This window comes from Rhamphochromis longiceps, linkage group LG23 (genome assembly GCF_057381845.1).
Source record: "Rhamphochromis longiceps isolate RC_006_pf linkage group LG23, R_longiceps_female_GT1.1, whole genome shotgun sequence".
Classification (NCBI taxonomy): domain Eukaryota; kingdom Metazoa; phylum Chordata; class Actinopteri; order Cichliformes; family Cichlidae; genus Rhamphochromis; species Rhamphochromis longiceps.
This window is the reverse complement of record NC_140578.1, coordinates 42015898-42030038: the sequence shown is the minus strand read 5'-3', so window position 1 is coordinate 42030038 and position 14141 is coordinate 42015898. Positions and strand designations below refer to the sequence as shown.

Sequence of the window (14141 nt, the reverse complement as noted above, 5' to 3'; positions counted from 1 at the left end):
CGTCTGGAATGTTGTTTGTCTGATTCAGCAGCTTTTCTTAGAATAAATGAATCTTCAGTGGCCTTCTGAGGCCATCGTGACCCAATCTTGTTTACTCACAATTGTTCAGTGTCAGCAACATTTTTCTTTTTTCTTTTTTTCATTTTTATTAATGAAACACGTGAACAGCTAAACCATCGCACAAACTCCAACAGTGTTGTTCTCGGGTGTAATGCAATGTAAGAGAGATGTGAGATTTTGGTGTGCTCGCTGTCAACATGCAAATTAAAAGCAGACCGACATAAATAAGAGACTGAATTATGAGAGCTTATTAGCATTATGCGCTGATGAAGTGCTTGTTTCACTGTGCAGAAACTGCAGGGTTCGGGACCCCTCATGCTGACAGAAGAAGAGAAGAGGACCCTGGTTGCGGAGGGTTACCCGGTACCTAACAAACTTCCTCTCACGAAGAGTGAAGAGAAGGCACTGAAGAGAGTCAGACGAAAGATCAAAAATAAGGTAAGCAGGCACTGCACCTTTTTGTCTTCTGTTAGTGTGCACGGCTGAACTGAACATTTAATTAACCAAAAAAACAAAAACGTGAGCTATTCCCAGAATCTTGGACTGCCTTGTGTTACTATTTCAAACAGAAATAGTAACACATTTACCAAAAATTTTGCTCCAATTAGAAATGTGGTTTTGTGGTGGAGCAATGATTGGTTTTGTGCCCGTTTCTCCAGATCTCAGCTCAGGAGAGTCGGAGGAAGAAGAAAGAGTATGTGGAATGTCTGGAGAAAAAGTAAGGCTGGAAAAAATGTTATCTTTCCGCTCCATGCACATTTCTTTTGGTTTACATTCGTAACTGTCGTCTGTGCTTTCCAAAGCCTTTAAAAAATAATAAGAATTGTAGTTTCCTTAAAATTATATTAAGAGCATTGTTGTCATTGTTTAGAAGACTTTCACACCTTAAACTGCTGACTCGACTCAACTGCTGACTGCTGTTGTCATGCCAGCCCAGCAGCTGTGCATGACTCTCCTAGACTGGCTTAGCATGATTCACAGTTCAAAACAAGAGCACTCAGAGAGTGCAGCTTCCTTCGAAGGGCAAGGGCTTTACTAAAACTTTTATTTTTACAAAGTTTTTATTACAAAATGACGTCAGCCTGTTAAGGCGTCACTGTGAAATCACAGGGCGTCGTATTGAACTGCTCTCTCCATCCTCTTTAATATAATGTATTCTTATTTGACCTTGAGCCCTAACAATGAAGGTCAAACACTTAGCTAACCTACAGTAGGTACTCATATTCCCCAAGGCCTCGTTTATTGTTGTGAAGTTTGAAGACGATCCATAAGAAGCTGTGGCTAATACAAAGTTTTTAATGAGATTCACATGGTGTGACCTTGACCCGATTTTTACCACAATTAAATCAGCTCAAGCTGTTTTTGGTATCCACCATCACACAAAATTTGAAAATGATAACGTGAAAACTGTGCACGCTAGACTTCTAACAAACAGACAGGCAGACAAACAAATGGATACGATTACCTTCTACCTCCCTTTGGGGGAAGAATAATCCTTAGTAATGTTAAGCCAGCCCTTGGTGCAGCACCTCAATTCACTCTTTGAGTAAAACAAGACCTTTTACTTCTCTTTCCCCTTCTCTTTCTAATCATTGGCTTCCCCTTGTAAACAGAAGGTTTTAACGCCAGATGCACCAGGCTTCTGTGGCCATGGCTAGAGCTGTATGTGATCCCCTCTCTATGACATCGCAGAGAGCCGAGAAAAGAAAAAGCCATGTGAAACCAAAAGTTTTATTATTTGAAATGTTAGAATCGTGTAAATTACAGAAAATTAGCACAAGCACAATAGGCTCCCTTTGAACGGTTAGTTAGAGCAACATCTAACCAGAATCTTCCACGTCTTTCACCTTACAATGTATTTGAGAGTGTTAAAGAGCTTTGTAGGGTTTTATTCCCAAGATGACTCTCACCACATGTCTCTTTATGCAAAATCTTGTCTTTGGTCATTGCATGCATGACTGGCAAAGAAAAAAAACCCAGAAAAATTCAGGGGCCCAAAGAGAAAACACTGAAGTGAGCTTGGTAGTTGCAGTTTAGTCAAGAGCCAGATTTCTTTTTTTTCGCATTTAGAGGTTTCCCTAACTGCTTTGGAGCTGAGCGCAGTAACAGATGCAAGAGCTCTGCCAGTGAATGGGAGGCAAATGCAGGTCCTTGTGAGGTCAGAGATAGATAGATAGATAGATAGATAGATAGATAGATAGATAGATAGATAGATAGATAGATAGATAGATAGATAGATAGATAGATAGATAGATAGATAGAAAGATAGATAGATAGATAGATAGATAGAGAGAGAGAGATCTATCTATCTATATCTATATCTATATATATATATATATATATCTATATCTATATATATATATATATATATATATATATATATATATATATATATATATATCTTTGTGTCTGATAGAGAATTTAAAAAAAGCAAAACGCACAAAGCATTTCTTCAGCACTCGTCTCCTCCACTGTGATTCACTGAAGAACAGCAAAACTTAACAGAGACTGCTTTTCTCTCCTCTCTACTTTCCATTATTCCAGCCATTCCTTGCTATGGCAGGACTCCAATAACCTGCTTAACACATGGGCCAGATTCACTGACTTTCCTGACAGTGGCAGTGAAATAGAGTTGAAAATATGGGTTTTCTTTTACACAGCTTCCACTGCGACAAATACAAGTGCCAACAAAGATTTGTACAGGTATACAAAATGCCCCATTAATCCCATTAGAGCGAGGGGAGAGAGGTGTGTCAGAGTGCAGCCTCTTTTAACTGAATCAAAGCAACCAAAGCAGCAGAGACATAAGAGGACGTGCATAAAAACAGAAATCCATCTCCTTCTATTTTTTTTTTTTCGGACATGAGGAGGGGATTATTGGACGAACCTTTAAAAAAGAAAACAGCGGGATGCTTTCCTCAAAGGAGTGTGCATGAATGAGTTATATTCCAAGCAACACACAGCGGGACATCGGGAGGATTAAAGGAAGCGAGAGATTAGCGAGACGTTACCCTGATAATGGAGATCAGTAGGATTAGTAGAAGACAGACAGAGGAGGAAAACGGGGTAGGGAGAAACTCTTGCAAGTGAGGCATTTTTCTTAAACTTTGTAACAGATTTGTGTTCTCAAAGATGCTAGTTTGACACTGTGCAAAGTAAAAAAAAAATGGTGTTGACATTACTGGGACCCACGGAGTGGTTAAAGTACATCTGAGCCGAGCAAAGGATTCTTTTCTTGTGAAATGATGAGCTGGTTAAATGAATTTGAGAGGCTTTGTCAGTTACGATAAACTTATTGACCTCATAGTTCTGAATTAGGACCTTCATGTTTTGCATCATGTAGTTTTTTCAAAGATCCAGCTGTTAGCGCAGTAACTTAGAAAAGCTGGTATGAATCAGCAATCGGCTGTTCACCTCCTTTTAAGTCAGGTTAGCTGATTAGGCTAGGTTAAATCATGTCGTAGCTACAGACTGTACCTAAAAGATGACTGCCCATTGCTTTAATTGGGGCATATTTGGATCCAAGGATGGAGAGCCAAATTTATCAGATTACCAAGAGTTCAGTCACTAAAATGAGCAATGAAGGGAAGCTCAGGAGCTCAACAGCCATGGCTAGTAGGGGAACTGCAGCTTTTGGCACTTGTGCATTGCCTTCATTTGTCAGCTATGAAGTTTGTCACTTGATGATCCACAGTCACTCTTCCTACTACAACCTTCAACCACCTACAGAGGCCAAGCTGAGATGGTCTGGATAAACAGAGGCAGGATAGTGGCTATATTGCTCAAAGTATATTGAAGATAGAGATGCCAGGCAGGAGGAAAAGAGGAAACCCACATAGAAGATTCATGGTTGCATCTTCCATTGTCCTCCAGTGGAGCTAGTTTCACTCATTGTGCATGTACTGTTTAAAAGGTTGCAGAAACCTTCAGTCAGCTGAGACTGAAGACGTCACTAGGATGAGTGACAAAACATTTCTCCCAGTGAACACACTATGTCCAGGTGAACACAATTAACCTTTTAGGATCCATGGATGTAGTGTAGAAGGACATGCAGGGGGTTGGTGTGTCGGGATAGGGTTAAATGGAAGCAGCTGACCTGAAAGGGAGCAGTCTAGAGAAGAAAAAGAAGTTTTTCACTTGGCAGAAGATTTTAGTTTTTGTGCCTCCTCAACAATAACAGATAATTACCGGTCAAAATGTTGTGGATTAGTGGTCAAAATGTACCGTTCATGGTACTCCAGCCTTTGGGGATAACACTGTTTTTCATTAGAGCAACATATGCAGGGATAAGACAATAAAAACAATGTGTGTATCTCTGACTGTGTGTGTATCAGGGTGGAGAATTACACGTCAGAAAACAGCGACCTGTGGAGAAAAGTAGAACACCTGGAGACAGCCAACAGGTGAGGTTTTCACTCACATGCACGCACACGTGTGCCAGCATACTTTACTTTATCTTCCAGCTTTGAACAGACTGAAGCTGTTTTATGCTGGCTCCACACACCAGTAATACAAACCCACCATTCATGTAATGATGTTTGGATTGCGATCACTGAGAGCAGCAAGTGTGCAAAGAATGCAGCCTGGTAAACTGAGAGCCGGACGAGCTGCAGAAGGCCTTACGAAGATGGTTCTCATTTTTCACCCAGAGAGAATGAAGATGCAAAACTACAAACAGGACTGTAGCTTATACACAAGCGTATGCACACACACACACACACTCACACGCGCTCTGTGGGTAAAACCTTTACGGGATTTTAATATCTATGCAGCGTGAGAGAATTAAAGGGGTCTGAAGTGAAATTTATCTGTGCTCTATAAGCAAAGCGTAGACTCACCGAGGTGCCGCTGTCTCCTCTGTTATTATAACAATATGAAACCAATCTGCTATTATCCTGGAGTGGGTGGTTAGAAGGGTGGGTGGGTGTGGAGGGTTGGATGGCTGAGGAGGAGGGGGTAGGAGAGTCTGTCTGTCTGTCTGACTGTGGCACACTCAGCCTGTCATTAAAGTGGCGAGTTAACAGCAGCTTTCATCATGGAAGGCAGCCCCCTCCCTTCCAGCCACACACACACACACATGCACACCGATGAATATGTTAAACCACTGCAGGGAGGAACAATGAATTGGCGCAAACTGGGAAACGTGAGTCAACACGCAGCCCCGTTCACTCTCATAAGAGTAAATGTGAGTTTAAAAAAAGGCTTTAAACAAACGCACTAAATTTAAGCTCCCAGTTCCTAAAAGTGTCCCAGATGCAGTTATTAGTGGTCATTTTGTTCCCCTGTGCTGTTTTCTTTCCGTCTAGTCGGATCCACGCAGGACTTGGTTAGGACTACCGGTTTGTTAGTTGTGTAACTCACACTCGGGGTTGGATTTGGATTAGCGTCTGCATATCCACATCAGACAAACGTTTAGGATATGTTTCGTTTAGCTTAGCTTCCAGCACTGAATTTTAATTACCTGACAATCGTTTCCATTGTCCTTGTTGCTTTTTTCACACACGTTTACTCGCTCACTGCCGTGTATTTTAAGCTGCAATAACTTGAGGTTTTACATCAAAGACTCGTGCGAGTGATGCAGGTCAGCATCATTCCTACATGAGTTTACTACAGCTGACAGGTCGCGTTTCCCTGCTCTATTCTGGGGCCTGTCATTGATTTCAGCATGGAAATTTGAAACTATAAAAGCAGCAACAGATGACTAAGCGTCTGACTTTTTAAACGTTTAACTGACTTTCTGGTTTGCATTGCGCGCGTGTGTGTGTTTGTGTGTCAGAAACTTGATCTCTGTCTCCACTTAGTGGTCAGAGTGTGTCCTCACAGCCACAGACAGCTCATACCATCAGAGCCCTGCTCCCCAGATCCCACTAATGTGCTGTTTTCTAGTGGTTTTATTCATGCACTCTATTCATCTTAGCTTTGCTCTCTGCTTGTTTTGTTGGACACGGAAAACAAAAGTAAATCAGGTGGTTAGAGTTCTCTTTGATGTAGAATAAACCCGATAATGAGAGCCGTGCATCTTTCGGCTGAAACAAACTGTACGTCTGAGTTTGTGTGTGTGAGACCTTTGTTGTGGGTTGGGTGGAGATCGAAGCCATGCATGCACGTTGTGGGTGCAGCCATATACATATTATAGAGATTGAAATTCCCAAACGCTCTGAGGCCACAACCTGTGAGAGTCAAAGTCTTCTCTGTACACTAAATAATGACTACTGCCCTTCTTGTTCTTTAATCCCTGCCTCTGTTCCTGTCTCCAGGTCTCTCCTACAGCAGCTCCAGAAGCTTCAGTCGCTGATTTCAGGGAAGGTCATCCCCCGTTCGTGTAAAATGGCCTCAACTCAGACAGGAACATGCCTCATGGTAAATACTACTGCCGCTGTTGCTGTTCACACACATTTATGTTAATATTTTTGTTGTAATTGAGGTGATTTTATTTGCTTTTGGACAGCATTTGGATTTATTATAACTGTATAAATATTACAATTAATATGTCTCTATGATGTTAGCCTACCTGCCTCCCATTTGAAGTTTAGAAGATGCATTCTCGTTTGGCTAAATCATCTTAAAGCGGTCAATGATAATGATTGGCTCCTATCACTATATGTATGCTAAGCACAACTGTAGTGGTCATATTACTCATATCAAGCAAACTCATATTGATGATGGAGCAAGTATCTCACATGCATCTCCTCTTTTCCATCAGTCTCTGTTGAATGGATCCATTTTTCCTCCTTTTTCCTTTTGCCGTCTAAGAAGTTTAAAAAAATGTTTTTTGGTTCTTTTTTCTTTTCTTAATTTGGAATATGCACTGAAATTCAGAATTCAATAAGTTTGAAGTGTCTGCATGAGCCCAATACATCACGAGCATCACAGTCTGAGCGCTCTCGTGATTATTATTAACACGAGTGTTATGTTCCCCTCTCTCCGCAGATGATGGCCCTGTGTTTTGTCTTGGTGTTGGGCTCCTTCTCTCCCTGCATTTCTCCCCTCTCCCTGGTCAGTCACACCTCCTCTTTGCCCTCCTCCCCCGCTTCTTCTCAGTCCTCCCCCTCTTCTCATTCTTCTCCATCGGCGGACCTCTACACCACCAGTCAGGGTAGGTCTAGAAATATGTTCAGTATTTAGCATCTTAGTGTTTATGGCAGATTTGTCATCATCAAAAGGTGTCTATCCTTTGCTGAAGTTTCCTTTTGTAGCTCCAGTCTAATGCATTCAATGCATTTACAGTTATTAGACAGAGCAAAGAGCGGCATCACATTTTAGAAATATAATTTTCTCCATCTTCTCATATATACTGTTACAATTTTCTTCAAAATGAAAGCCCATTTGGAAAGTGGATACAGGTTTTGATTTTCCTTCCGAGCTGTTTTGCACTTCCCTATAAATTCACTTCCTTTAACAACTCACTCCTGGGAAAGCCCTACTGAAACCAGAAGTTAGGCTGTCATCAAATTAAGTGCAACTTCCTTCTGCCAGCAACCATCCTCTGAGTGGTGAGGTTTAATAAGCTCTAACCCCCTAAAATTGACCAGATTCCTCTGCAACTGTCCAGGGAGAGAAAGGCACAGTTATATGTTCCCCATACAAATAATTAAAAGTGGAAAACACATAAGTTAATAATTAAAAACAAAACTGGAGTCACAAGAATTCTGTATCTGGACTGTTTTCAATTCAGTGTTAAGAGTTGTGGTCATATTAGATTTTCTCCTCTGCTCCCTGTTTCACCACACGTGTGTAAGCCCCTCCCACCAAACACAGAACCGAGCAGTCAACCAATAGGAATCAGCTTTTAGCAAAAAATATGAGAAAAGCTCATCCAGTTGACTTTAAACTCAGCATAGAATTTCCTTTGTTTCACAGTTGTTGGAAAGTTTATATATGATCATTTCTGATGGGTCAGGGTCTTATAGTCAGGCCCTGACCCTTACTATGAGAAAGAACTAAAAAATGTAACTGGGATGTTGTTCGAAATGGGAGATATTTTGAAATATGTACAAAAAGCTTTTGGTTTCACATAATTAAAAGCAACGATGGCTCACAAGGGATGTCCAGTGAACGGTGCATGTTTCTGTGTCGTAGTCCGCTCCCGCAGCCTGCTCTTCTACAACGAAGAGGCTCCACTGGAGGAGAGTTTAGCGACATCAGAAGGAGAGAGGCTACAGTCAGAAGGCCACTCCCACAACCAGATCAGCCGATACACAGCTGACGGCCACAGCAACCAGACAAGCGGGTCCAAGATAGAGCAGAGGTACAAACAAACTCCACTGTATGCTGCAATATTTACACGCCACTTGTCAAACATTAACCAGCCGTCTCTGCCTTTCTCCTCTCCTCAGAGAAACAAAACCAGATGGAGACTCTGAGTTTTTCTGACACAGCTCAGCCTCTCCTCATCTAACTTCTCAGCCCTGAATCCCTCCAAAGGACCCCAATGCTCCAGGTTGCTGAAATCAACATCCAGCTGGACCAAAAAACGTTTTCTGTTAGTTTGTTAGAAAATCCATTATCATCATCTCCTCTAGTGAGCTTAGATTACGGCTCCCATCCTGCACCTCTGTTACCATGCCTTTATCTACAGCGTCACTTCTCTGCTTTGACAGACTCTGTTGTACTTGAACATTCTCGATTTTAAACAGACCTTCGTGCTGGAATCTCCATTGTTATGCACAAAAAAGAATCTTGCATCATTTTAAATACTCAACGAATCTTTTTTTATATGTAGTTATTAAAAAATAGTTTATAACTCACAAAACATTAAAAACACAGTCGCCTTACTAAACTTTAAAGAACCTGCAGTCAGAGCTTATAGATTTGACTGGCTTAAACAGGCCATGAGCACAAAATAGCCACAGCTGCCAAAATGAAAGGCATATATGAGTCACTTATGCTGTGATCACGCGTAAAGACCTTTTGTGTTACTTTGTTAGACAGCCCTAAAGATGACCATCTAAAACAGTTGTTTCCCGTTTCCAGAAATATATTTAATTCCTCCCCAAAACAAATGAAGTGTAGCGTTCCTGTTCAGAGCAAAGCAACGCGGTCTTTTTGCAAGAGCAAACAGAAAGAATTATGGGAATGTGGCTGAAAGAAATGTAAAAAAAAAGGCAGTGTGCATTTAAAAACAGTGAAAACGTGACGTCCACTGTGGGATTCTAGTTTTTATCATGTAGTTCTTGTACTTTTATTCCAAGATGCTCCTGATGTGCCACATTAGGTTGGTGAACAAAGCACGAAGGGCTGCATCTGCTTAATATGTCATCAATGTGTATTTTTTCCGCAGTATGAGCCTCTGTTGTGTTTTTAGGTCATCTCTCCTCTGCTCTCTGTTTCCCCGTATACGTGAAAGCCCTTCCTGTACACACAGAGTGGAGCAGAGCAGTTGACCTAATAGGAACATTTGTAACAGGAAACACTTTTAAGCCAAGTGTGAAATAGATAACAGCATGTGTAAGCACCAACACCAACTAGGCATCAACATATGCTTTTGGAAGCCGTGCCATTCTGAAAGTGCCTTCCACTTCGCTCAGTTGAATATGACCAACTTGGCCTTACACCTAAAGTCCCACATGGAAACACAGGCCTGAAAATGTTCCTCGAACTAAACGATTTGTTTATTCTGTTGCAGAAAATGGATGAATCATCTTTTTTTAAATCTGGGTGAAACCTTTTTATTTCACATTCCTTTACACATTTGAGATCACAACAGTCGCAACTTGTTTGACAAAGATCTCTCTTACAGATCCAAAAAAAGTTTCGCTTAGCGCAATCAACACAGGGTGTGGATCTTTTATCTGGCTTTAAGAAAAAAATTATTTCCATTACGCTTCAGCTTTTTTAATAATAATTATGAATAATTTTTTCCAGCTCTGACCAAAATTCTGCTCTGTTTCTTTTGGGAGGGAGATCATATTTTCATACCGAGGGATCATAAAGAGGTTGGGGAAACATGACAAAAGTATTTTTATGAAATTATAAAATGTATATGTAATATATTTGCAGCATTAAAAAAAGAGCATATTTAATTTATGCATCAAAAAAAAGTTACTTTATCTTATTGTCTCCATTTTTTTTAAAAATAACGTTTAAAAAAAGCATAAAAATACAACTTATAATATATTCTGAGCATCAAAAAAAGAGCATATTTATTTTATGCACAAAAAAAAGGAAACAAGGAAATAGTGCTACGTTGTGTTTTGGCATTTAGGATGATGTAACGTTTTACATGCTGATTCATCAGGTGTAAAGCTTTGACATGATCTGTTTCTGTCTTTTAACTGTAATACAGTGTTTATGTTCCACTGCTGTCGCATGAAAATCTCTGAGGGTTCCTCGCAGTAATTTGACCAAAAATAATCTCCAGAATATAAGAAAACAAAATATTTGGGAAAAAAGTTTAATTTCTATATATATTTTTTTGGTAATTAAATGTAAAAAGTAAACTTTGAATAAACTACACAAAAAGTATAGCAATCCTGATATAAAAATGTGGTCATGCGACAGCAGTGTATGTTGTATTTATTCCTGTTTGTAGAAAGTTTGTATATATTGATGAAGCCATTTAAATGACTAATACATTCCAGGCAGTAAAACACCACTAGTTTTGTTAATTACATAACTTGATTGAAAACTGACCAAAAAAAAACAAACACTTTTTGACAAGGTTCAAGAAACAGTGGGAAAAAAACACCCTTAATGACCGGTATTCCTTCAAAATAAAAGCCTTATTCATTATTTAAATCCTTTAAGAACGTTCTGCCACTTCAAAATCAATTTTAAGCGCCAAAAATTTAGCTACCACAGATTTTCTGCTTTTCTTACTCACGTCGTCTGTATCTGTTTCACGTTGTGACTGTTCCGTCATGCCGCACATGCTCCAAAAAAAAGAAAAAAAGAAGAAAATCATGTGACTGCAGCCTGTCATTTTCACCCGTGAGTCTTAATGCACCGATGTACATAAAAAAAAAAAGACAACTTAACTTGTGCAGTTGTTGTAAATAAGGGTCTTGTTTTTGTATTGTGACATAGTCCAAGATCTTAACCTGTGGAATCTAATGGGGAAAAGAAAATTAGAGGGGTGGGATTTAAAAAAATAAATAATGGGGTGGGTGATTTTTTTTTTCAACTTGTAAAGAAACCTGGATGACGAAGCAGCTGCACAGTTTGAATAGTTGTCAAACACCAGGAGGTGCTTGATTATTCCAACCACTCCATGAAGATTTGGAATCTATTTGAATGTCCTGAGGGAATAATCAAGCATTTCCAGGGAGTTCACTTATTTGAAATGTGTATGGATATGTCGCCTTGGTTTGTTGTATAGCGTCTTGCATGTTTCTCCATACATAAATATATCTATGTTATCTTAGTATAGTCAGTAGAGTAGAATCCAGCAAAATATTAAAAAACTGCATCAGCAACAGCGTGTCGGTGAACGTTCTTGCTTTAAATGTGTTTCTTGTGATATTGAGCTTTGCACTGGTCCCAATCTTCGTCCCCTTTAACCCCCACAGCTTCAGCTGAAGTGTTTGAATATGAGCTGCCTTCGAAGATCCTCTGCCTGGCTGTCACGGTCCTCGGGTCTCTGGTTGAGGCTCTTTGGCTGCTCGAGAGGCTCTGTTCTTTCCAGAGTCCAGGCGTCTAATCCAGACTGCAAGGAGGCGTTGTGGAGAACGCAGCAGGCCAGCAGGATGGATGAACTCCTCTCTGGAGAGTACTGTAAACAGGAGAGGAGGGGTAGCGGCTACAGATGCAAAAACCAACTCATTACTGGCAATACTACGCCAGATGCATTGCTATATTTCACTCACAAATAAGGTAAAGGTCTCATTTTCGGTTATGACCGTGGCCTGTTTGACTCTGGTACTGATGGTGTATCATTCTAATACCGTGAACTCAGCAGATTGTCAGATGTTATCAGCAGATATCACCTATTTGCCGATCTATCAGTATTGGCTTTTATGACATCTGATAAATAAAAAAAATAAAGAGGACACTGGAGAAACATCCTTCAGCTTTTTAGTTTGTCCACCAGAGGGCACTCTGCTGGGCAGAACGTGAACAAATAAATACACTGTTTGGAGGTTAAAAATGTCTCATGGTTTATTTCTACTAAAATGTTTGGGCCTGATTATTGGCTGTGACACATTTGCCATACCTGTAAGTATCCTTTGGTGCCATCTAAACATCTGAATCTGGTTTGGATGGCTCTGAAGGTTCGATCCACGATCTCACGTGTAGCCGCGTGGGCCAGATTGTATCGAAACTCTGCAGGGGATTCTGGGCAGTCAACTGGCGTCATCAGCCATTTCCTCAAAGGGTAACGGCTGTCACCTGAAAATCGGAAAACTTATAACCTCTGACTCCAACGCCACAAGCTAACTTCTAATAAGGAATAAAAAGTCCAGAGCTCACCCAGCAGCCAGCCCTGCTCTGTGTCCTGCAGCTGTTTGTAAAGAGCAGATCTTTCTAGAACAACAGTGTCTTGGAGTCCACCTGCCCAGTGCGTTTCTGCGCTAAGTAACAGTCCCCGGGGATCACAAACCAGCTGACAGGCCACAGAGTGAAAGCCCTTCTTATTCACATATGAGGAGTCTTCGCTGTTTGGTGCTTTGATGGCCACCTGGAAATTAAATTAAAGTAAGAGAGATGATTAGGTTACCCCTGTAAAAACAAATGAGTGCATGAGCGTGCATGCACATAAACACACACACTAATTACACAATGTCATATAATGAACCTGAACACAGTCCAGCACCCCCAGGACTCCAGGAAATCCTGCGACCCTCTGAAACTCCCGGAAGGACTGCTCTACGGTGGATAAATCTCTGTTTGGAAAACATCATTATTATTATTCAAGTGAGATTTTCTTTTACTTCTTTTGAAGTAAAAACAAGTTTCTGGGAACACAAAGTTACAGTTTCAAATTTTTTTGTCATTCCTGCCTGACATCAAGTGGCATAACATCATCGTACCTGTTGAACGTGATGAACTGAGGTGCTTTCTCCACCAGGGCTCTCGTCACATTGGACACACATCTCGACATTGACGCCTGGCTTATACCGATCGTATCCCCCATAGATGTCTGGAATGAACCTGATGTGTAGAAACCCAGTGCGGCCAGCACCTGGACCTCAGGACTGATGGCTCTGGAGCGCTGGGTTCGCCTGCATAGACCCTGGAACACAACAGAGTAGTGTTTGCATATTTCATAAAGACAAAGTTAAATTGATCTCTTAACATGACATGAAGGCCCACAAACCTCTCTGAGTAATTCCACCAGATACAAGATAAAGTCTCTGGGGAAGCCAAACTGCGTGATGAGGAAACTGTCTGAGACTGAGTCCAGGTCAAAGCGGTCAAGGGTCTTGTGGCCTCGACCATGCAGGAGTAGATCACAGTCCAAGATGGCTATAGGGATGGCCATGCTGAGGATAAGAAAACGTTTCCTTTTAATTGCTAATAAGTGCAACTCAATTTAAATACTTGCTATAGCCTTATTTCCTCAAACCTGGGAGGAATTTTACATACAGATTAATCTGCAGCATATATTATTCCACTAAACATTGCTACAATTATTAATGTGCTATTTTGCTGATATTATATTTTCGCTAATAAGGAAAACCACGTTCACGTTCTTTGTATACAAGAACCCATTAAATACCGAGAGTTTAATACTAGGCGGGAATGTCCTGATGTTTTAAACGTTATTATCAGCAAGCCATCATTAGCTTTAGGGATAGCTCCAGTACATGTGAGCCAAGTCAAGCCAGCGTGCTAACGTGCTACCCTAGCTTGCGTTTATTATTATTTTTTTTTTTCTTTGCTCACTTGAGATGACAACTTTGCTGTCATGTAGTAGTGGGACAGTTGCAAATCGAATTGAAAGCACTGATAAATAATTTTTGCACGATTAAGGACAATACTCTTACCTTCAGATAAAAAAATAAAGCATTTATGGACCCAAAAAACAAGTCATTGAAATAGCTAACGTTAACCTGCGGCTCTGAATTCGCAGATTCGCCACACAGACTGGCGTTTATGTTTTAGATATAAGTTCAGTGTGGTTATAATTTTTTTTCAAATCG

At 40.5% G+C, this 14141-nt stretch overlaps 2 protein-coding genes across 3 annotated transcripts in view; one reads left to right on the top strand and one right to left on the bottom strand.

Moving 5' to 3' along the window:
* creb3l1 (cAMP responsive element binding protein 3-like 1) overlaps positions 1 to 9904 on the top strand; it is a 41506-nt gene extending 31602 nt beyond the window's left edge. For both annotated transcript variants that reach the window (XM_085397329.1, XM_085397328.1), the window contains 7 exons: positions 352 to 498; positions 720 to 778; positions 4395 to 4463; positions 6318 to 6420; positions 6991 to 7156; positions 8140 to 8308; positions 8397 to 9904. In XM_085397329.1, coding sequence (XP_085253455.1) covers positions 352 to 498; positions 720 to 778; positions 4395 to 4463; positions 6318 to 6420; positions 6991 to 7156; positions 8140 to 8308; positions 8397 to 8433 — 750 coding nt within the window. In that variant the 3' untranslated portion in view covers positions 8434 to 9904. The remainder of the gene's footprint in view (positions 1 to 351; positions 499 to 719; positions 779 to 4394; positions 4464 to 6317; positions 6421 to 6990; positions 7157 to 8139; positions 8309 to 8396) is intronic.
* A 1226-nt stretch (positions 9905 to 11130) lies between these two features.
* Positions 11131 to 14130, bottom strand: harbi1 (harbinger transposase derived 1). The gene is made up of 7 exons (XM_085397330.1): positions 13986 to 14130; positions 13316 to 13481; positions 13029 to 13231; positions 12794 to 12881; positions 12469 to 12676; positions 12212 to 12387; positions 11131 to 11770 (listed from the first exon to the last, which is right to left on the bottom strand). Exons 2-7 carry the CDS (start codon positions 13478 to 13480, stop codon positions 11570 to 11572), a joined length of 1041 nt encoding a protein of 346 aa, XP_085253456.1. The 5' UTR covers position 13481; positions 13986 to 14130; the 3' UTR covers positions 11131 to 11569.
* Positions 14131 to 14141: the final 11 nt, after the last annotated feature.

Excerpts from the sequence above, each read along its gene's own strand:
- harbi1 (XM_085397330.1), bottom strand. The coding sequence starts at position 13,480 with ATGGCCATCCCTATAGCCATCTTGGACTGTGATCTACTCCTGCATGGT. Across the intron at positions 13,232-13,315 it reads TGGTGGAATTACTCAGAGAG|GGTCTATGCAGGCGAACCCA; the intron begins GTTTGTGGGCCT and ends GTTGTGTTCCAG. Across the intron at positions 12,388-12,468 it reads AGAGCAGGGCTGGCTGCTGG|GTGACAGCCGTTACCCTTTG; the intron begins GTGAGCTCTGGA and ends TCCGATTTTCAG.